The sequence below is a fragment of the Abramis brama genome (assembly GCF_963993115.1).
Source record: "Abramis brama genome assembly, chromosome: 23".
Taxonomy (NCBI): domain Eukaryota; kingdom Metazoa; phylum Chordata; class Actinopteri; order Cypriniformes; family Leuciscidae; genus Abramis; species Abramis brama.
Window position 1 is genome coordinate 2,404,388 of NC_139985.1, and position 24,478 is coordinate 2,428,865.

The following is a 24,478-nucleotide window of genomic DNA, read 5'->3' on the forward strand; positions in this document are numbered from 1 at the left end:
GATTGTGGTGTTCTGTTCTTGGCTGTAATAACGAACACAGCATCATTTTGATGTTCCTAAATCCGAACCGCTGAAGACGCAGTTTGTTTTCGAAGGGAATATTCCCCACGATCAACGTCAATGCTTTCATGTTTGCGTGAATAATTTCACACACCAGACTGCTTTACAAACGAGGGTCAGTATAAAGCTGGTTTTGCTAAGAAGCTGTTCCTGAAAAAAGGATCGGTACCAACTATTCGTGTTTCTGCTGCACATCCAGAAGAAGAAGTGAGTGTAACGTTTTATTAACCTTTATATTAATATTTATATTAATCTTTGCAAATCGCTTGCTGCACGCTTCACGATGAATGCGGCTGTTTACACTCAGGGTACATTACGGCATGTTTTCTATGTACGACGTTATCAATATAATTCATAATCCCACGTTTATAATGAACAACGCGTTATGGTTATTGTGTTATTGTGTTACAAATGGTGTACGCACAGAACAGAGGGGCGGGGTCAGCAAAGCTCATTATCATTTAAAGACACATGCACAAACGGCGTGCTGAAAACAGAGCTGTTTTTGACCAGGTAAAATGAGTGTTTTCTTACAAAACTAATGCGAATTTTTAATTAAAGTATATTACAAACTTTTCATTTAGACCCTAAAGAATCATATTAGCTTGTACAAAAATGGCATTATATGACCCCTTTAAAAAATTACGGATTTACAAATCAAACAGATTTTTGCAGGAACATTTTTAGAAAAAATTCACAACAGGTGCAGAGTATAAAATGAAAAAAAGTATGCGTGTATGACAACATGATTACAAATGGCACTTTTAGTTCTGACCCCAGAACAGATACACTGGTTTTTGGACCAATTGAGACTCTAGTAACCAGGAATTCACTAAATTCAGCACAAGCTCGTCCAAATCCTGCTTCTGGATTTTCTGTTTAGAAAAACAACAAGCTTTATATGAATTTATGCTATTTCACACTGAACATTAGAACATTGTGAATGTGACAAGTTGGTTTTACTCAACCCTGCAAGCTGTAGGTTCTGTATTTGGTGTGATTTAGAGATTTGGTTCAAATCAAATTATATTTCCTTTCATGTGCTGCTTGCAAATTTATTTGATCAGAATACACAGCTATCTCTGAATTTCTGTCAATGAAGAAAGATTGACTTCAATATTATGTAGTAATATCAAACAGCAGATTCATAACTGCTGAATTTAAACTTACTTATTGTAACTTTCTTTTAGTGCTGAATGTTGTTTATGGTTGAGGAGCTCACTACATGTTCTATTTTAGTCAAAGACCTATATTCATTCATCACCCGAATGAATGATTCTTCCCAGCAGGCCACTGTTGCAATTTGGTTGAATATGGATGAATTTGACATATGAGAAAGAACTGGAACCGTAGACGGAAGGAGGATCACTGTTCAATTCCAAAGCTGACAAAATTCTAAATAAATAAATAAATACATAAATTAATATATAAAAATGTATTTATTTTAAATAAAAAATTTAAAAAAATACATAAATATATACATTAATAAAATATACAAAGAGATGTAAAAAGATATATATCTATAATAAGTAAATGTAGACATAATTACAAATATACATAAATGTGGAAATAAATAAAAATTGATATAAATAAATGTAGGCTATAAAAATAAATGAAAAAAAATTAATGTGGAAAAAAATATTTATTTCCATATTTACTTATATTTCTACATTTCTTCCTCTGTATGTTAATGAGAATGTGTTTTACCTCAGACATCAGCAATCGAGCTCAGAGTGGCAGAGCTGAAGATTTGAGCCTATAGTGACACCTTGTGGTGTGACCAGACCAAACGCAAGCCTATGCAAATCACGCAGGGAATTAATGACTTAGAGAGTGGCAATATGGTCAAACTCTTATATCACAGTTTAAGTCATTTAATATCACCTTAACTGTACATGGACATCCTGGATATGGCCGTAAAACATTGTCCGGTTGGAATTTCTAAAATGTCTTTCTAAGCATCGTCACTTTACAGCATTTTTACACAAATACCTTAAACTTTTCACAGTGCTGTAGCTTTGCAGACAGGTTTCTTCTAGAGTCTTAGAGAAGTAAGCTGGTGCAGTTTTTCTGAATTTAGTCTGTCTCCGTTTTTTCTGTTTCTTTTCTTTTCTTTTCTTTTCCACATGTAATCACAGACAGACTTGATGGTGAGATCAGATCTTCATGTAATAATAATAATAAGTTTAATTTATATAGCGCCTTTGCCAAGCTCAAGGACACTTCACAATAACAGTAAAGAACAAACACTCAGTTCATACATCATAAATGGACAGTAGACATTTGCCCAGTCCAAGACATGAGCGATTGCAGTTGCATATCGCTTTCCAATCAAACACTGTAAACCATAACGCTCAAAATAATTAATTGGTTTGAGTAGGACAAACTTAAATTAAACTAATTAGTTCAGTCAAATTAACTTTTATGAGTGATCTTTTTTGTGTGCAAGATTAATATTAAAGGGATAGTTCACCCAAAAATGAAAATTCTGTCAGTAATTACTCTCCCTCATGTTGTTCCAACCCCGTAAGACTTTTGTTCATCTTCGGAACACAAATTAAGATATTTTTGATGAAATCTGAGAGCTGTCTCACTCCTCCATAGGCTTCTCTGTTATTGAAACTTGCCAGCCCAGAAAAGTTAGTAAAGACAATGTTTAAAATAGTCCAAGTGACTACAGTGGCGCAAAAAAACCCAAACGACTTTATTCAACTATTCATTTTCTTCTGTGTGATCCTCTGAGTGAGTTCCTGTAGTGTAACAGCGCAGCGCTTCTGGGTTGTAGGCTCACTATTGGCTGACGCTGGTCATGTGTGTGATGCGTGTGATGCTGGTCAATGCGCTCAGTGCACGAACGCTGCTGACGTATTTCCGGTAGAATCTCAGCCAGTGTCTTTACTTCCGCATAGCGCGTTTTATAGCGAAGTGTACTAGCGGCAAAACTTTCATTCAATTTATTTTCTCAGAAACGGAGACAACGATTTTAGAAACCGATTCGCTAGTTGGATTTCGCATGATATCAGAGAATATGATATATAATAACGCGCACAGCAGAGTGGCGCGTTCACAATAGCAGCTTGTGATTCACAACTGTTGTGTGACTCAAAACCAATGTTTAAAAAAAGCTTTCATTCGATTCCTTCGTCCTCATTTTCTTCCCTCGCATCCTACAGGGGGAGGAGATGAGATGAGAGGAAAGGAAACAAGGATGCACAAATAAGAACTGAGAAGCACCCACGGGCTCAGTGCCGCCCTCCTCCATCACACACAGTGAAGGATTATGGGAGATGTAGTTCAGCACTGAGTTATAGCTGTTACGGTCTCCGCCATACTTCCATGTGTTGTTCACCAGATGAGCGTGAGCTGCGCTGAGCGGAGGAAACCTGACTCCAGCCGAACTCAAATCACTGAAGAGAAATGAGAAAATGCCAAATATTAAATCAAGGAACATTAAAGTCCACTCTGTGCAAGAACAAGGTTTTGGAAATGTTCTTTTTTCCAATGTTCCCATTTCCAACACTCCCATTTCCCATTTCTAATGTTCCCATTTCCCATTTCTAATGTTCCCATTTCCAATTTCTAAATGTTCCCATTTCCATTTATTGTTCCTATTTTATTGCAAACAAAGAAATGTGCCAACTTCATTTAGAGAAACCCTGCAAAAATCACAAAACTTTGGATGCTTGTTTTCACCAGGGAATAAAAATTTAAAAAAGGAATTAAGACATACTAAAACATTACATTAAACATAGACAACAGTCATTGTAAAATCTCAATTTCTTTATTTTTAACTTGATAAAATGCAATTATGTAAAAAGTTAAATGCATGATACATTATACAGACATCAAAACCATACTTTGCTGATACATTACATGAGCAGTATTTACTTTATATTATGATTAAATTTATAATGTAAAGTAACATATGTAGCCTATATATTTTGATATTATACAACACTATCAGATATTAATAATAAAAAATAGCCCATGGCAAGGCGAGTTTATTCATGTAGTACATTTCATACACTATGGTAATTCAAAATGCTTTACACAGAAAGGAATTAAAATAATCACAAAATAAAAGCAAGGAAAATTAAAACAGTTATAAAAGGAATTAAAAGAGTAAAAAGATGATACATAACTTCTTATCTGGCAAAACACTGGTGTATCATATTTTTCACAGCTGCTTGTTTTATTGTGAGATTTTCCCATGTTGATTGTACTGTGTTTGTGCTCTTTTGGTGCGCCTAAGAAATCTATTTGGCGTCTCCAATAGATCCGATTTTTCCCTAAAATCAGACAGGAAGAGCTCTAGGAACTCAAACATATTAATAACTAGAAAAACACATATTGTAAAGTAAGTAAATTGGTTTTAAAACCAATGCAAACTGGTTCCCTTACGAGAACGTTCTCTCGTACTACGTTGCAAACGCTGTGGGAAAACTCCTTTTCTCGAGAATATTGAAGCCTTTATTTTAAAACGCATTGCAGCTGCACAGCGAGAGCATCATAGCCCGTGAAGCGAGGTGATTGGCTGTGCTGGTCAGGGTAAATCTTGCCAAGAGTATACTGTCCCCCAGCCAACGTATCACGTTCCTGGGAACGGTTTCCGACTCCGTGCTTATGAGAGCATGGCCCACTACGGTCCGGGCTCTGTCAATTCAGCGGCTCGCCGCATCGTTCAAAGATCACCTATGTACCCCTCCGAACGTTTCAGAGGATCTTGGGCCTTATGGCTTCAGCATCATCAGTACTCCAACTAGGCCTACTGCATATGCGTCCTCTTCAGCTATGGCTAGCACCTCAAGTACCATCCCATGCATGGCGCTCGGGCCTTATGAATATCAGGGTGGATCAGCACTGTATCGAAGCCCTGGACCCCTGGAAAAACACCGGCTGGCACCAGCAGGGTGTGAGTATGGGCTTGGTCTCAGAGAGGAGGGTCATTTCAACAGACGCCTCCAACTCCGGTTGGGGAGCCCTGTACGAGGGCAGGCCTGCCTCCGGCCTCTGGTCGAGCTCGGAGCAATGCCTTCACATCAACTGCCTCAAGATGAGAGCGTTTTTTCTTGCCCTAAAAACCTTCCTCCCATATCTGGCGGGACACCACGTCTTGGTCCGCACGGACAACATGTCTGTGGTGTCTTACATAAATCGCCAGGGCGGCCAAACCTGTTAGCCATAGCCACACAGCTACTGCTATGGGCTCAAACCAACCTGCGCTCACTCAGGGCAGCTCACATGCCAGGCATGATGAACGTAGGAGCAGACATGCTTTCTCGTGGCAATGTTCCCCCAGAAGAATAGTCACTCCATCCCCAGATGGTTCTCCTGTTATGGGAGGTCTTCGGCAAGGCAGAGGCAGATCTCTTCGCCTCAGAAGACAACTGTCACTGCCCAATCTTTTTCTCGAAGAGCAGGGATGCGCTGGCTCACAAGTGGCCCAGCCTCCCCCTCTATGCGTTTCCCCCGGTCTTGATCCTCCCTCAGGTCATCGAACGGATCAGGAATACGAATTGCGCAGTTCTCCTTATAGCCCCCCTCTGGCGAACCCAGACTTGGTTCCCAGAGTTAATGCAGCTGTCAGAGATAGCTCCGTGGCCAATCCCGCTAAGGAGCGACCTCCTTGCACAGGCGAACAGAACTATCTGGCACCCCTGTCCCGACTTGTGGGCCCTCCATGTGTGGCCAATCAACGGGTACCCCAGGACCTCCTGGAAGGTGTCCTGAATACTATTACGGAGGCTAGAGCCCCTTCTATGAGGCGCCTCTAGCTGGTGTTTAGCTCGGGACCTCGACCCACACACTTGCGAAGTACCAATGGTACTTTCCTTTCTCCAAGAGCTGCTGGACTGGGGACGCTCCCCCTCCACGCTCAAGAGCGACCTTATAGTTTGCTTCCTTAAAGGACCCAGAAGGCTTAACCCGCCTTGACCACCTTTCTCTGGTTCTACGGGCTCTTAAAGGACCCCCTTTCAAGCCACTTCAGTCGGCTGATTTAAGACCACTCTCTCTGAAAACCGCTCTGCTGTTGGCACTGGCATCAGTTAAAAGAGTAGGCAACTTACAAGCGCTCTCCACAAGCCCTTCCTGTCTTGAGTTTGGGCCTAACGATTGTAAAGTTTTCCTTAGGCCAAGACATGGATATGCACCTAAGGTGCTCTCAACACCATTCAGAGCCCAGGTTATTTCTCTATCGGCCCTCCCAGTCTCGGGAGAAGATAGTGATGCTCTCACACTCTGCCCCGTCAGAGCTCTGAGAATATATTTGGAGCGTTCGGCCTCGTTCAGACAGTCAGAACAGCTCTTCGTCTGTTTCGGAGGCCGCACCAAAGGGTTGCCGGCTACGAAACTCACGCTATCTAGATGGATAGTGGATGCTATTGCTCTGGCATACAGCTCACAGGGCCTTTCGTGTACCATAGGTGTAAGAGCTCACTCCACAAGAGGCATGGCTTCCTCTTGGGCATGGTCCAGTGGAGTCCCTATCGAAGACATTTGTGCGGCGGCCAGCTGGTCCACTCCGTCCACATTTGTAAGGTTTTATAATCTTGAGGTCCCTGCTCTGCAGGCACGAGTTCTCTCCATCTAGGCCCTGGCTCTATGGAACCAGGCCAGTGTATAACTCAGACTCTTGTTGTGACTTCACTATTTATGTGGGAATATATTCTAGGTCCCTGGCTCTTCGACCCAGGCCTATACACACTTAGTGGCCTTCTAGCTTCACTACATGTTTACATATCATCTTAGACCCGACATTCTGGTCTGTGATATTCAGACTGCTCTGTTATAGTCCCGGGGCTCCCTGGATTCTCAGAATGTTCACAGGCAAATAGCACAGCGTTTTAAATTGGGTTCCCACAGCGTTTGCAACGCAGTATGAGAGAACGTTCTCGTAAGGGAACGTACTAGGTTACTTACGTAACCTCGGTTCCCTTAGAGATAAGGGAACGAGTACTGCGTTGCCTTGCCGTGCTATTCACCCATATCAGGTGCTTCGCTTCAGTCGAATAGACCTGTCATATGGCGAGTTTTCTCCATATTTATACTCTCCTGACGCATCCAATTTGGCGCGCTCGAGTCTGGCAGGGCGCCAAGCGCTCCTATTAGATTGTGCGCTCCTGCTCACTTGCCATAGGTTTATGCAGTTGCCGCAGCACAGCCAATCACCTCGCTTCGCGGGCTATGATGCTCTCGCTGTGCAGCTGCAATGCGTTTTAAAATAAAGGCTTCAATATTCTCGAGAAAAGGAGTTTTCCCACAGCGTTTGCAACGCAGTACTCGTTCCCTTATCTCTAAGGGAACCGAGGTTACGTAAGTAACCTAGTACGTTTTTAGGCATGCATTGTTTGAAGTTTGGATGCATTATCTGACATCTCTGGATTCTGTGGATCTTCTACTAGATGGATCTTGTGGATCTTCTACTCTGTTTCAAATCCTGATGTTTTAGATATGCTGTATTCCTCACATTTCTGAAGCCAGCTCGTCACCATCATTTCATCTGTATGTCATGAATATGAAAAAATAAGTGGCAGAGAATGAATTTTGGCATGTTGTTAAACTTAAAGAAAAATATTTAAGCATAGTGATTCATCATGTAAATCTATAATAACTCACCATATGATGCTTCAGGATTCAGGTCGTTCAACATCACATCCATTATAATTGCATCCCACCTTCTTATTTCTCTCCTTATCTTCTTCTTGAGTTTATCATTATCCAACTCTAGAAGATGAAACAGAAAAGTGCTCAAATGCAACATTAAGACAACATAGAAGTCCTTTGCTGTTTGCAGCTATAATATGTCTATGGAAATTAGACAGAATTGCCAATTTACCGTCTGGAGGATGTTCTATGCTCCCGTCCTCTGACATACATCCACTGAAATCCATCCCTAATTCCTCTAGCTTCATTTCTCTCCTTCTCTCCTCATTGGGTTTATCATTATCCGACACTAGAAGAGGAAGATGACACAGAAAAGTGCTCAATTGCAACATTAAGACAACATTTATAGAAGTCCTTTGCTGTTTGCTGCCTTAATATGTCTATGGAAATTAGACAGAATTGCCAATTTACTATATGGAGGATGTTCTATGCTCCCATCGTCTGACATACATCCACTGAAATCCAACCCAAATTCTTCTAGCTTCATTTTCATCTCTTCACGCCAGTTTTTCATCTCCTGGTACATCAGTTTCAGTAACTGGTCACTGTTCAGACTTATTTCCTCGTCGTGTTGTGTCTCTGACACATGAACACTTTCTTCCGCAGCACGTTGAGTTTTGAGACTGAACAGACTGTTTTCTGCCACCATCTCATCGATCTTCTGGAGCAGCTCTGTGACTTGAGCTCGATTCTTGTCTGTGTTGTCAAACACATGATATCTGTTCCTGCATTTCTCAATCAGCCACTGAAGTGCTTCACCTTCACTCTCGATGTGCTGCTCGATCGATATGTCTGGAAACCTGTCGCCCCACGTGAACAGAACTATAGTGTGTCTCCAGACGTCTTCTCCAAGAATGGCCATGCGCTCTGCAATGATTCTTTTCTGTTCATTCTTGAATGAAGTATCAATAGGAATCGCCAAGATCAAGGCGTGAGGGAATTGCATGTGTTGTGATTGGCCCATGCTATCCAGAATTGTAGCCTGAGAAAACTTCGGGTTGAATTTAGAGGGGAAAAACTTCCACCAGCTTGGGGTGTCCAACACAGTTATTTTTCTGCCATTTACATCACCTGTATAATTTGTGCCCGTTTGTGATTTTTCTATCTGAGATATTTCGTTATTGAAGATGGTGTTTGCGGTTGCACTCTTCCCAGACAGAATCCAACCCAGCAGCACGATTCTCAGTTTAGAGAGCGGAGCCACAGCTTCTTCTCCAAAAAACAAACAAACAAAAAATAGAATTAGAATTTTAGAATCTTATTAGATGTTTAAAGGCCCTTTTCACAAGATGTAAAAAATGTATTTGATGTCCCCAGAGTGTGTATGCGAAGTTTTAGCTCAAAATACCCCACAGATATTTTTATATAGCATGTTAACATTGTCACTTTTTGAGGGTGAGCAAAAACGTACTGTTTTTGTGTCTGTCCCTTTAAATGCAAATGAGCTGCTGCTCCCGGCACAAGGGGCGGAGCTTCAACAACTTGTGTCCCTTTACCTCACACACACATGGACTGAAAATTTCAAAAACTTTTAGCCTTTTATGTTCAAACCGGAGTCAGACAATGATGGAGAGACTCAAGAAGAAGTGACAACATGTAGAAGCAACAGGACATTTCTGAATGGTTAGTTGATGAATTTATGTTGCTTATGTGTAGTTATATGTTCTAGTCATTGATTAGCATATTCTGTCTTGATAATCTATAAATAGTGTTTCGGGGGGGTGGGGTTTATGTAAATTCTAGGGTTGGTGATGTCACTAACCCGGGAGGAATGTCATGTAGTCTCTACCAGCCGTTTGTTGTTGTCCTTAAAAAGCGATTTCTTTAAAAGCAAATATCTCCCTTGCTTTGAACGTTGTAACTTTGCAGATGTTGTTTATGCTCAGACAGCAACATTACACACTAATGTTAGAAAAGTGAAATCATAATCAACCACCCCTTTAAGTTTTATTTTAATACTTTAAAGAAAGTTTTAATTTTATTAGATGTTTAATTTTTTTAGAACCTTTTAAGATGTTTAAGAAAAAAGCTTTAATTTTATTAGATGTTTAAGAAAAATGTTGGTATTCATTTTGAATATATGATGAGCACTTTGTGATGCTTCAACTCATCCATTTACATTTTTTATTTATTAATTAAAAGTAAACCTTTTAAGTTAAAAATTATGCAAAGAAATATATTTTGTAAAAAAAAAAAAGAAAAAGAAAAAAAACACAATTCACTGTATATTTGTATACAAAACGTCCTGGTTGCATATGCAACCCACCGTTCCCTGAAGGAGGTAACGGAGGACGTAGTCGACGTCGACTGAATGAGATCACGCTAGGGAGCCTATCTTTTTCGAGCATGCTTGAACGAGCCAATGCACGCAATGGCGACGTGAATTTGCATCACACGCTTCGCCCCGCAAGACGGGTATAAATACGGAAGCGGATGCATACACCATCTGTTTTTCGTTGAGGAGCAGAGCGTAACTCGAAGTCAGCGGTGGTCCAACTATAGTGGCAAAGGGACTACGTCCTCCGTTCCCTCCCTCAGGGAACGTTGGGTTGCATACACAACCAGGATGTTCCCCCTCAGTCGAGAACGTCAGACGTAGTCTGGCTTAGGCCAGGGAAGTCACTGCTGTTCTGCAAGACCCGCTCAGTAGACTTGAATAACACTGGGAAAGCATGCCCTGTCGATGGAAGGAAGGGACGCTACGGAAACCACATCCAGCCCGAAGGGTGGAAATGTGGGAGATACACATATGGGCTGGGCGAAATGTCGGGCAGCACAACATATGGAATGTCACTGGGATGACTCCAGCCTAACAGGGGGGAGGATCAACCAAAACAGTGACGGCAGAAAAATGCCAAGGGAAAGACACGGGCTCACCGGAGGGAGTCGTACTGTGGAAAATACAAATATGGGATCGCCGTAGGGATCACAACATATGGACCCAGCCTAACACAAGTTCCACAAATGCATACAAGTGGTAGGCCTAGCATCAGACGCTCCGTCACGTCCGAGGCCGCAGGGGGTATGGAGGAGCTCAACAGGTTCTGCCGAAAGGGAACTCAACTGGAGCAAAATGGCGCACATATCCAGTCCATAGGAGGGGAATGGCGCAGCAAGCCGACACATCGAGCGGGGCTACGGTGTTAGCTGGCTTCTATGTGAAGAGAGCACACGGGAAGCAACCGGCTCGACACGTAGGCTATAGAATCTAGCAAACGTGTTAGGTGTCGCCCAGCCCGCAGCTCTACAAACATCTGTAAGCGAGGCACCTTGCGCCAACGCCCAGGAGGCAGCTACATTCCGAGGGGAATGAGCTCGCAAACCCGGGGGACAAGGTACACCTTGGGACTCATACGCCAAGATGATGGCATCCACTATCCAGTGGGCCAACCTCTGCTTTGATACAGCCTTTCCCTTCTGCTGGCCTCCATAACAGATGAAGAGCTGATCTGAGGTCCTGAGGCTTTGCGTTCTGTCAACATATACCCATAGGTAACGGACTGGACAGAGAAAAGCTAGGGCTGGGTCTGCCTCCTCCGGGGGCAGCGCTTGCAGGTTCACCACTTGGTCCCGAAAGGGAGTGGTAGGAACCTTGGGCACATATCCAGGCCGGGGTCTCAACACAACATGAGAGTTAGCCGGCCCGAACTCCAGGCACGATTCGTCAACCGAAAATGCATGCAGGTCCCCTACCCTCTTGATGGAGGCCAAAGCGAGCAGGAGAACTGTTTTCAAAGACAGAACTTTTAACTCAACTGCCCGCAGTGGCTCAAAGGGAGGTCTCTGCAGTGCAGTTAACACCAGAGACAAGTCCCAAGAGGGTATAGAGGGGGGACGAGGGGGATTTAATCTCCTCGCACCCCTCAGGAACCTGACAATCAGGTCATGCTTTCCAACGGATCTCCCATCTACTGCATCGTGATGTGCGGCAATAGAGGCAACATATACTTTGAGGGTGGAGGGAGACAGCCCACGCTCCAACCCCTCTTGCAGGAAAGAAAGCAGGCGTAATCGGGTCCTTGAACCGTACCCGGCTACCAGCTGGCGACACAAGAAGGGACCGAGGGGTGCAGCTCTCCACCGCGTCGCTGAACAGCCCAATCTGGGAAATTGGGGAGTCCAGGAACCGAACCTTGTCCGCATCCGATAAATCAACCAGGTTGAGCCAACTATGGCGCTCCTGGACCACCAGGGTGGACATCCCTAGGCCGACTGCGCAGGTTAGGGTTAGGGTTACAATGCTTGTGCTCCGAAGAGCCAAGTCAGTTGCAGTGTGGAGCTCACTGGTGAGCGCACGGCCTAGACTACCCTTGTGCATGTCCATGAGTGCCTTGGCCTGGTAGACCTGAAGCAACGCCAGGGCATGCAAAGAGGAAGTGGCTTGCCCACAGGCTCTGTACACTCTATCCGTAAGAACAGACGAGCAACCACAGGCCTGAGGGGGGAAACGAGGATCTCCCGCCCAGTCCGCAGCGGCCGCCGGGCACAGGTGCGCCGCGACTGACCGCTCGACTGGGGGAATAGCCTCGTAACCCTTCACCGCTCCTCCGTCAAGGGTAGTGAGGTGGAAGAACTCTCCAGGTCGCTTCCGGCAGTAAAAGGTGCCATCCACGATCTAGTAAGCTCTCCATGCACTTTGGGATAGAAGGTCACTGGGGCGGCGGGCTGAGAACCAGCACGGCCCGCCCCGAGATACCAATCATCCAACCGAGACGGGACACGGTGGAGGGTTCCACTCGAGCCCGACAGCCTCGGCGGCCCATTTCAGTATAACTGACAACTGAGGATCTGGCTCGGGCAACGTTACACTCCCCAAAGGGGATAACGCAGCCGAGTCATCATCTCCAAAGGTCAGCTCATCCTCCAATGCTGCGATCGGCATCCTGTCCTCTGAGGGAGCCGCGAGTGAGACATCTAGTCGGTCCATTACAGAGAGACTAGTACTCTCAGCAGGGGGCTCCACCGGCATTGGTGTGATGGAGGAGTGAGGAGCCCACAGGGATTGGTTACCGGGCGGAAACTCCATCACTGATCTCCGATCGCCCATCCCACACGGCACCCTAGGGTGGGGCGTGGTAATGGGGACTGCACCTTCGCGGACGAAGGCGAGTCTCGATCTCAACACCGAGACTGTCATATTCCCGCAATGGGAACATGAACTGTCCACAAAAGCTGCCTCAGCTTTTGAACACCCAAACACGTGACGCAGCAATCGTGACCGTCAGAAGGGGAACGACCACATCCAGAAACGCACAAGCGGAATGACATCTTGAAAAAGACATCTTGTTGCTCTTTCAGGAAGTGAGAAACCTCTCACCAGTGCCGGAGCACCCAGGGGAATGATCGCTGCAACACTGACAGGGATGGTGCAGCCTGTACCAGTGAAGCAATCACTCTTCTCGCCCTCAACCGGCCGTCAGACAAACAAACAAAAACAGAAATGTGATGCTGTTAGAACAGCAGTTGAGTGCTCAAAGAGCTTGCGACCACCGCTGCTCGCGCTGTAGAAACACCAGCCAGGGAGAGACTTCCTGAAGAAGCCCCGACACACTCGCTCATTGTAGAAAACAACACTCGAAGCGAAAGACAGATGGTGTAGCATCTGGTGAAGCATCCGCTTCTGTATTTATACCCGTCTCGCGGGGTGGAGCGTGTGATGCAAATTCACGTCGTCATTGGCTCGTTCAAGCATGCTCGAAGAAGATAGGCTCCCTAGCGTGATCCCATTCAGTCGACGTCGACTACGTCTGACATTCTCGACTGAGGGGGAACTAATTTGAATCACATTAGCAGAAGCTTTTATTTCAAAATATTTATGTTAAACATATTTAGGGCTTTTCACGCTTGAAATAATTAACCCCGGGTCATTTGAAGACTCCAGTAAACGGAATCCTGGATTATCTTGCTTCATGTTTGCTCATAATTTACCCAGGGTTAACAATTAATCCCAGGTATTCTGTTTCACGCTACATTCCTAAACCCTGGGTAAACATCCTTATTTGCAGAGCCGGACAGTAACGGAGTACATTTACTTGAGTACAGTACTTAAGTACAATTTTGAGGGATCTGTACTTTACTCGAGTATCATTTTTGGGGAGTACTCATGACTTTACTCAAGTACATTTGAGAGGCAAATATTGTACTCTTTACTCCACTACATTTCTATCCATAACTGTGAGTACCCGTTACTACTTCTAAAAAAAAAAAAAAAAAAAAAAAAAAAAAAAAAGGAAAAAAGAAACATCTCGGAAACCCTCAATTTGTTGTTTCCCTCTCAAATGTGCTTGGATTGTGCAGGCGCCACTGATTGGGACAGCCTATCAGCAATCACCTTCAGCTTTCCGCCAAAGACAACTCCATGGTCAGATTTAGATACGAAACCATGGACTAAACAATGGATGAAGACACAGCAGGTCCATCCCGGGAGCGATATTTTTTTTCCAGGATGGTAGGGGAAGACTGATGAATATTCATTAGGGAAGTCATCCCTGATTGGTCTTAACCCCAGTGACGGGTAGGTTTAGGAGCGGGGTTAGGGAGGTCATAATACCCCCAGTGACGGGTAGGTTTAGGGGTGGGGTTAGGGGTAGGTCATCAGACCAATCAGGGATGACTTCCCTAATGAATATTCATGAGTCTTCCCCTACCATCCTGGGAAAAAAAATATCACATCCCGGGAATGTGCCCGTGCCCCCACCTCGCCAGACTATTTCAATTTTCTGAACAAGTTAATGATAGTTTTCGCTTTGCTGTGTTTGCTGTGTTTACCAATGTAAGCACTGTGGCAGTAGTAATGCAATATTTAGAAAATGTACTCTTGATACTCAAGTACTTTTAAAAACATGTACTTTAGTACTTTTACTTAAGTAGACATCTGACTGTAGTACTTTTACTTGTACTTGAGTAAAATTTAGCAAGGGGTATCTGTACTTTTACTCAAGTAATGTAGCTGTGTACTCTGTCCGCCTCTGCTTATTTGCATATTTACAGTGTCAATGTCATTGACTGGATGAACGGCTGTAGCATTGCACATCCTCATATTATTGCTGTCTGTAGGCCTACTATAAAGTTATACTGAACAGACTTTGGACTGTAAAGGATTGACACTGTCTTTGGCTTTGACCATTGTTTATATGCTACACACTCATATTACCATGGCTACAGCTGAAATCATAGTAATACTACATAGTAAGCAAAAAACAGTATGTGACAAAAGAAGTATGTCTGAATTCTCAGTACTCATAAAAGAGTTGGAAAAAAAGTCCTCGGATAACCTTCTGAAGTGAGCATATGGACACTTTACTATCCCATGAGGCCACGGGAGAGGATTTGTTGTGGAATTGCAATGAAGCGACGCAACTGGCGCTGGTAGATCACATGATAATGACAACATTGCGGATGCAGTACATCCAAATTTCATTCATACTACACACACTCATACTAGATAGAATGTACTTTTTTAGTGGCCGTGAAGTAATTACTTATTCAAGTTAATTCATACTTCTCACTAGAAATGACAGAAGTGGAAAACGTATATTTGCACACAAACTAACTACCAACCGCATCTTTCAGACGCCATTTTTTTAGCTCAGCTGTCCCAGAATGGAAAGCACAGGATTCTGGGACATGAAAGGCAGCGATGGGAAATGTCTATTCTGCCTTCAAAAACTGTTCAGATGAAGGAATCTCAGGAGACGTGAAGTGAAGCTGGCACTGGATTGGGACGTGATGCTTTCCGACCTTGGATTGCATCCTCCGAAAGCAGCATTTTTAAGTTTTTTGGACGCAGCTTATGAATGGGAGAAAAAGTGTATTCACGCCATGTTTTTTATTATATGACCGAGCACGAGCAGGGCAAAATTCTCCGAATGTGGTCCAAAAAAGAGGGTTTAGAACGACGGTAACACAGGGTTAAGCAGTGTTAAAATCCCTTAAGATAGCCAAACTTTTGACTTGTGTGCATATATGTGCTTTATACTTACCCATTTTTTTCAGCCGATCTCTTTTATCCTGCAACGTTTTTTGTCTGGCTTCTGCTCTTTCTTCATTTTCATTTCTCTTTCTCTTCATTTCTAGAAGCATGTCATCATGTGTTTCAAAATGCTTGCCATTGTTTTCTGCCACAACATCGTTAATCTTGATAAGCAGTTCATGAACGGCAGCACTTCTGTTTTTGAAATCAAAGATGTGATATTTTTCTCCACATCTCTGTATGATCTTCTGCAGATCTGGATTCTTCATGCACTGATCACTGTGTTTGTCCTTCAGTGAATCGGCTCGTGTGAAGAGCACTATAGTGTGTCTCCAGATTCTCTCACCAAACAGACTAAAGTGCTTCTCAATGCTCAGTCTGTTTTCTTCAATGAAAGGCAAACTGAGATTAATGACCAGCAGAAACACATGAGGTCCCGGTGGACACTTGAAGACACTGCAAACCAGTTCCTGTTTGACGACATCTGGGGAATCTTGCAAACCAAAGTTCTCCCACCAGCATGGAGTGTTAATCAGAGTTATCTTCCTTCCATCCGCTTCTCCGTCATTCCTCACAGACTTCACAAAGTGTTTGTCAGACGCAACTTCACCACCTAAAACGCTGTTTATCACCGAGGCTTTGTCAGATTTCTGCCATCCCAGAACAACGGCTCTTACTTCTGTCAGAAAAAAAACATGACATAATTTTTTTTACATTTTATTGTGTTTATTTTAATAAAACAAGGTCTCGAAAAAGAGTATCAAAATGATGATTCACACTCAAAATTCAAAAAGTAAATTTTTAGTAGTAAAATAAACAACTTAACTTTTTGATTTTGAGTTTTGATTCTTGTTGTAAATTAATAGTACACACAAAAATATATTTTGGAAATGCATCTAAACAGTAAAATCAAATTTCCAGTTGTTTTTCTTTCTTATTTTAACTGCCAGTCGTGTCTAAACATGTCTGATTTCAGTTTAAGCTCATGTGGTTTTATTAAAACATGCCAAACAAAGTTTTCATTAAAAAAAAACAAAAAAAAACTGTTAAACTAGAAAATAAATGCTCCGGAGGCATGTAGTTAATTCTATACGTGACACATTTAGGTAAGTTTACAGATAAAGAACTAAACAGTTTTGTTTAGAGTACAGAATGTATTTATATGGGAAAAGCAAATGACAGTTTGACATCTTAAACTTCTTACCTTCTTCCATCTGCTCTGCCTCCTTTTTTTATCCAAACAAAAATCTGCATAAAACTAGCATTAAACTATCGGTGGAAATCATACAAGTAAAAAACTAGAGCAAAAATTCAAACTACGAACTAGAAAAATCAAATAAAATGTACAAGAACATGCGCGTGACATTCAGGTGCTCAGAATAGAGGCAAAAGAGTAAGTGCGCCATAAACCGGTCAGGTCTGACCAGTCATGTGGTGATAAAAGAGGGATGGTTATGGTTATGGTTATGGTTATTGTAATGGAAAATTTTGATTTTCATTGATTTACAGTATTGATTTTCATTTATTTGCAGTAAGACATTGAAATGCTGAACTGTCTATGGTCTGCAGGGAACTTTATCTGACTGATGTGTGTTTTTACGCTGAGTGGAGTAATTGAGACATCAGGGGAGACAGCTTGACAGGGAACCTCTGACCCCTAAGGTCAGAGGTGGTCCGATTTAAGACTTGTGAGCTTGTAGGCATGAGCTTGTAGGCATAAGCTCAGCACAAACTGAGATAACTAGCTCAGGAACCTTCCCATCTTTGGATAAGGAAGCCTGTAAGCAGAAACCTTGAGAAATTATATAAAAGCTACTCTGCCCCTCCCTCCTGGTCGCACTTGTTTCACAGACTGTACTTTGTAACTTCTGTGTGGACAACTGAGCCTTAATTTCGCACTTAATTTCGCACTAATTTCGTTAACGAAAACTATGACGAAAAATGTTCGTTGACGACCTTTTTTCCCCTGACTAAGACAAGACGATGAGAGACGACACCCACGTCATTAAACGATAACTGTGACTATATCAACACATGCAATATCGTTGACGAAAAAAGACGAGACTGAAATGTGTTTAAACATTTTTAAACTTAACCAAAACCACTTGTTTGTGTCAAATAAAGGAGACGACAACACATTGACTGTTTTTTACGAGCGTTCATGCTTACGGTTGCCAGATTTTAATAAAATCCCCAGACAGAGCTTTTCTGTTAAAAGAACATGTTTTCTACCCGGTCTTTTCAATAGTATATGGCAACCATGCGCGCGCGCTCTCTACACTGCTGAAGAAGCGCGGATGATCTGAAAACAACACAGACAAGTAAACTGGAGTTTAGCGATCTTCATTTGAGATTTTCTACTTAAATTAAAGTGTCTTTCAGTCGGTCTGTGTTCTGCCACGAGCCGTTTACTCTTCTGCTAAAGAGTGCAATGTCAATACAGCCTGTTACCTTACTTTACATTTCTCATAAGCTTAATTGAATTGGCCTATTGATAAAAAATTAGGACATTTTTTGTCTAAAGACTACATATAAATAGCTACCAAAATTAATGTCGGTAACTGCAGTTTGACTAAAAGTTGACAAAAAACGCAATGACTTTTCGTCAACTAAAACTAGACTAAAACTATGAAAGACAAAATGACTAAAATGTGACTATAAGACCAATAAGTATTTTCGTCTCAAGATGAAAACTAAGACTAAATCAAAAATTGCTGCCAAAATTAACACTGTTACTACCTTTCTGGGCCTTGAAAGTTGGAATAATGTTGCAGACTATATGGGTCATAAAGCTTTTCATTTCATTTTCTTTTTTGGGTGAACTATGCATTTAAGGATGGTCAAACTAGACATGTATTTTTGGACACTGCAAAAAACGGAATATGATATCATGCTCTAGAAAATTCAGTTTTAATAAACAATTATTGGATGTAGTTTGCTTATTGTCTGTTCAATGTTTTTTTTTAAGTTCTAAGTGCCAGTAACTCCAGTGATTTCAAAGAAATCCAGGGCAAAACCCATCGCACTTTCACTTTCAGTTGGAGCCTATATTAGGACGGAGCAGCGGATCTGATCGAGACACCGCTCCACCCGAGACCTGAAAGAAACTTCTGACACTAAAAATGTCTGGAAAACGAAGTTTAACCTACCATGGAGATGAAGAAGAAGAAAAATGTGGTAAGTGCTTTTTAATAGTTGGTCTTTATTTCCTAAAATAAATAATAATATATATATTTTTTAAATTAAACTTAACTTTTTAAATTAAACTCATTTAGCCTAATTGTTATTTGTTAATGTATGTAAAAATGTGGATAAAGACTGAGAGTCAATGTTCAGACAGCTGTGTTTTGTGGTGTTTGTTGTCAAAATAAAAAATTCTTTCTTTTTAATTATAAAAAATGCCATTATTTTATATGAAAAAGTTAATAATTGTATTTAATTGCCAAAATATTTTAGTTTGTCTTGTATTTCTTTATTATATCAGATAACATTATAATCGGTCCTGTTACAGTGTGCCGCTAGCCTGGTAATACCAAACTCTGCTACTTCACTTTGCTTCGTAGACAGAGTCTGGAATGGCATAATAGAGAAGTGTTTTCTCTCGCGCGGGGGGCGCTTGTCTGAAGTTTAAAATCATTGGTTACCCGTAAGCCAATCACATAACGTTTGGTTATAGCGTGTGTTATGCGCATGCTCAGCCGCATCTAACTTCCACTGTAAACACATGTATGATGCGCAGTGTTGCCAACTTAGCGCCTTTGTCGCTATTTTTAGCGACTTTTCAGACCCCCTTAGCGACATTTTTTCAAAAAAGCGACTAGCGACAAATCTAGCTACTTTTTGGACAAACCTCAGTAACCTCTAAATGTTGCCAGCACAGTCCTGCGAGCGCGAGTTTTGCTTTCTCCCTGCCGTCACACACCTCTCTCTGCGTCTACCCTGTTCAGTGAATGGCTGAGAGAGGAGCAGCAGCACGGCAGCTTACAGACGTGAATGAGCAGTGTTGTTTCACGGACTTATTACTTTGTTTTATATTTAAAGAATTTAGTTTGACCATTTTATTTTCCTTTCTTTTCTTGTGCTTATCACTTGCATACTCACTTTAACAGTGCTTTAGTTCACAACTTCACCCAGTTCCCGAACTCTCTCAATTCAGATAATTTTACACATATAAAAAATAGTCATTCAACAGCTACTCGTCTGACAAAAAAATATAGTAAATTAGAACAGCTTTATTGGATATTCGGCTATATTATATTATTATGTTATACTAAAATACAGTATGTGAGCATGATTTTAATGAGAAAAAACATTAGGCAGGCAGAACGCAAGTACGCCGCGATGACGTCATGAATATGCTAATTGACGTATGACGTAATCTAGCGACATTTAGCGACTTTAAGGGGAGGCGTTAGCTACTTTCCTTTGAAAATAGTTGGCAACACTGATGATGCGAAAACAAAACCATCGAGCGAAATACCGGAGTGAACATGGCTTTGAACGACTTTTGCAGATTATGTGAAGTAAAAATATACGCATCCACGGTACAATCAGCGTCTACGTCACGGCTCTCAGCCCGCCCTGTTCGCTGATTGGCCCGGCTGTCCGAAGGCCGATGGAAAACTGAAAGATAAGCTGGGGCACGTTCAAGTTCAAAACGGTGCGCAACGTTTTGCTACGGTTTCCGGGTTGAACGTCATGTTTCCTGGAAACGGCGTGCACCGGTGTGCAACGGGGTTTGAGATACGTTTTCTCTTGTTTGGTGGGTGTGTCAGAACTGCAGTCCAATCAGCAGCAACATGTATATAAAGCACGCAGTATTAAAGTGAACTCGCACAATGGGTTCAAGGAAAGTAATTTACAAATGTCTTCGATGCAGCTCGGTATACGCAACAACTGAGTATATTAGAAGACATGTTTGTCGTAAGTTTTATTGTAAAAATATAGGATATCAACATAATGATGTAATTGTTTATATTTTTAGCTTCATTGCAAGTGTATGACATTTGGTATAGAAATAAACAATGGTAATTAAGTGCTTTTCCTAAAAATGAGAAAGAAAATGCAGGGTATTAAAACAGTATGAACTACAAATAAAGTCAGTATGTGAGGCTAAATAGATGTGTTTTAGTCTGAATTAGGTAAGATGTGTGCTTCCATTTCAGTTTCAGCAATCCCTTCACTCGATTGGGATGTTCTCTTTTGTTCTGGGTGGCAAGTGCAGTAACTGTAACATCGGGCATATTTTGTAGTATTAAACACATATTTATACCGACTTCATCAGGCTCCGAAAATTCTTCACAAAGAACACAAAGAATGGCCTTCTCAGCTGCCATAGTTGCAACTCTTGCGTCATCAGAACAGTGTGTTCAACGCATCACCGTTTCTGTTTAAAAAACGTTGTGCAACGTTTTGTCGGTGCTGAACGCAGCCCTGCTATCTCAGACTGACTACAGAAGCGAAATGAAATTGAGCGGAAGTAGGAAGTCTGACGTAGTCAGGTGCCGCACCCATGTTGTCACATTTCACTTTCATTCTTTCGGGGGAAATCAAGAAAGAATTATACACTGTATTAATGAAACAAAACCTACATAATTGTACTAGACATGTGTGAAATTAATGTGGGGAAAATGAATACAGTGAATTTACCCAAACTGAGAAAGTCAAAAAGTGTTAGGTTGTGTCCCGCTCTCCCACTACTAAAATGTTTCATTTTCTAACGATGGTCTATGTGTACATATTATGTGTCTGAATATTCCCAAACACTCTGACAATTATGGAAGTTCATTGTTGTCACATTTTAAATAAATAAATAAATATAAAATAGATTATGTAAAATATAGTATTACTAACATATTATGAAGATGCAGAAGATCACTTCCTTTCTTTTGAACAATTAGTGCTGTTGTGTGAAGGATTGAAGGCAAACCAAATCTCAGAACCAAATACAGAACTTACAGCTTGCAGGAGTAAAACCAACTTGTCACATTCACAATGTTCTAATATTCAGTGTGAAATAGCATAAATTCATATAAACCTGTTGTTGTTTTTTCTTTAAAAATGTCTGTATCTATTTGCACTGCACTAACACTCATTTGTTTTATTTGCAGATGAACAAAGTGGTATTCTTTATAGAAAAGGTAATTTGACTATTTCAAGTGACATAAATAAGAAATTATACAAACCGGAAACAAAAAAGCCAAATGTAAAACTCGCATTTCTTTCTGATTTAGGCGACATCAAACACCTCAGTGACATAGTTGACAGACCAGGAGATGCCCTTGCAGAAGGCACCTACGCTGGAGCTGGAAAATATGGAGGAAACGGTCATGGAGCCTATGCAAAAGCAGGAGTTGGACGAGCTCGAGCTGAATACAGTATATTTGAGGCCGAAGCCAAAGGTCCCAATGTCGCGGCTGGAGCTGAAGTCAGTGAGGTTGGAGCCGGAGCAATGGCTCGGGCAGAATTAGCCAGCGCATCGGCTAAAGCCGGTCCAGTTGGTGTGAAACTGGGACTTGGAGTCGATACGGGATTATCTGTTGGTGATAATGGGTTGGAGGTCAAAGTCCTGGGAACTGGATTCACAATTGGTGAAAAAACCAGTGTATCTGTTCTGGGTTCAGAAGCGTCTGTGAATTGTGTAGTCATGTAGATATGAATTAACTTTTCATATTTTGAACATTTGCATGCACAATTATATACAGAACCACAAAAACAGAAACCTGAAAAAATAAGACTTAAAAAAAGCAGAATAGTGTTGATGATGAGCTGTAAATCCACAGTATTAAACTTTAACAATATGGAAACATAAAATGTTTTTTTTATTTTTATAATCCTACAACTGTTTTTGCTTTTGTTTTCATTTCACAATAAATGTTTGTATGTGGTTATGCAGGTATGATATTGTTTTTCTCTGTACTGTCATTGCCATGTGTAGAACTGTTATAACGTCCACAGAACTTTCTAGAGACATCAATGGTTCCATTTGTGCAAAACTGAAAAATAAAAACTTTTGAAGCGCTCTTTTTGTGTAAATATTCTAGCAAATGTTTTTGTCTTTCCATGATATTGCTCAAGATGGTGAACTGTGATTTTGTTTCAATCAATTCATTATTTCATTATAATGGCAAAAGATATAAAGAGGTAAAAAAGTTCAATAACCCTTGATAAGTGATTCTTCTGTGGTAAAATCCATGAACCATGAACTAATAGCCTAAATGGGGCAGACATTAGTAGTAAAAAAAATGCACAAATAAACTAACACATCAGTTATATAAGAATAAGTCTGACTCAATGAAATGTTTTGGGGTTCTTAAATTTAATACAAATAGATGAATATAGAAAATTGAAGATGGAGACTGTAGTCTAGTCTAGTTGCTCAAAAGTGTATTGCTTATGACCAAGTAAGGGTCACAATTGCTTATTTTTTTAGGTTTATAAATAAATAAATAAAAAATATATAAATAAATTTAGGCTATACAAATAAATAAAAACAAAATGTGGAAAAAATATTTATTTCCATATTTATTTATATTTCTACATTACTTCCTCTGTATGTTAATGAGTGCGTGCGTGTTTACCTCATACATCAGCAACATAGACTGTAAAAAAATGTGAAATAAAAATAAAATAAAAATATCCATATTTATTTATATTTCTACATTTCTTCCTCTGTATGTTAATGAGTGCGTGTTTTTTTACAGTCTATGGTTTTACCATGGGTTTTACCTCATACATCAGCAATCGAGCTCAGAGTGGCAGAGCTGAAGATTTAAACCCACAGTGACACCTTGTGGTGTGACAGACCAAACGCAAGTCTATGCAAGTCACGCAGGGAATTAATGACTCAAGAGAGTGGTACCTGTATGGTCAAAATCTTATATCACTGTTTAAGTAATTTAATATCACCTTGAGATTTCTAAAATGTCTTGGCACACATTGTCTCTCTGCTTTGTTTAATAAGAAATATTTCTGAGTTCCTAATGTCCTGTACTCTCAACTTTTGTATAGTAGTACTAGTCATAATTTTAACACCAGGCATGCAAAAAAAGGATGTTTTTTTATTTCCTGTTTCGAAAACCACTGCAAAACAACGGACTGTAATGTATAGAGGGATTAAAATATATAATTATTTACCATTGATATTGCATATTTTTTAACAAGAAAAATTAGTTTAAAAAAAATATTTAAGGGAACATTTAATGGCACAATATTGTTGATTTTGATATTTGGAATGAATGTTGGGTTAGTATGTTTCATTGACTTGACTTTTTATTGTTGTTGATTAAATGTAGTTTTCTTGTTGGGACCCCAGGAAGAGTAGCCACTGCCTAGGTAGTGGCTAATGGGGATCCAAATAAACAAATAGGCCTACACTTAGATCATAGATAGAAAAGACCATTTACAGCCAATACAGGCAATTTACTAAGGAAAAATATGTTTTTTAAAGTTTTTTTTTTTTTTTTTGACAGTTATAGCACCATGTCTTGCCTGATCTCCACCACTTTTATTTTAGGTGTCCTCAAAGTGTGCCCACATATACGTGTGTCAAATTTGTTGTAAATATCTCATTTCGTTTTGAAGTTTAGACACTTATATTTATGAGCGCATAAAAATGATCCATGGGCGACATTGATTGGATTTTTTTGTCGTTTCCTATCATAATTTTGACATTTGGGCTTATTGTTTAGCTATTGACCTATGTTTTCAAATTTCCTGTGGTGGTTTTTGTCTCGATCGCAATTTTTTAAGTGCTTAATGACACCGTTACCCAAACCATAA

General features: G+C 40.9%; 2 protein-coding genes across 3 annotated transcripts; one reads left to right on the forward strand and one right to left on the reverse strand.

Moving 5' to 3' along the window:
- Positions 1 to 7,481: 7,481 nt before the first annotated feature.
- LOC311074581 (GTPase IMAP family member 8-like) lies at positions 7,482 to 17,065 on the reverse strand (the record flags this gene model as incomplete). Its single annotated transcript, XM_084101287.1, has 6 exons — positions 16,902 to 17,065; positions 15,708 to 16,376; positions 8,137 to 8,934; positions 7,898 to 8,014; positions 7,678 to 7,785; positions 7,482 to 7,561 (listed from the first exon to the last, which is right to left on the reverse strand). The coding sequence occupies exons 1-6, from the start codon at positions 16,909 to 16,911 to the stop codon at positions 7,482 to 7,484; spliced, it is 1,782 nt and encodes a 593-aa protein (XP_083957413.1). The 5' UTR covers positions 16,912 to 17,065.
- An 885-nt stretch (positions 17,066 to 17,950) lies between these two features.
- LOC311074867 (uncharacterized protein) lies at positions 17,951 to 22,719 on the forward strand. 2 transcript variants are annotated; one of them, XM_084101793.1, is made up of 4 exons: positions 17,951 to 18,018; positions 18,666 to 18,874; positions 21,808 to 21,837; positions 21,931 to 22,719. In XM_084101793.1, exons 2-4 carry the CDS (start codon positions 18,820 to 18,822, stop codon positions 22,347 to 22,349), a joined length of 504 nt encoding a protein of 167 aa, XP_083957919.1. In that variant the 5' UTR covers positions 17,951 to 18,018; positions 18,666 to 18,819; the 3' UTR covers positions 22,350 to 22,719. The 2 variants fall into 2 exon arrangements, with proteins under 2 accessions (XP_083957919.1, XP_083957918.1); XM_084101792.1 differs by lacking the exons at positions 17,951 to 18,018; positions 18,666 to 18,874 and adding an exon at positions 20,159 to 20,620.
- Positions 22,720 to 24,478: the final 1,759 nt, after the last annotated feature.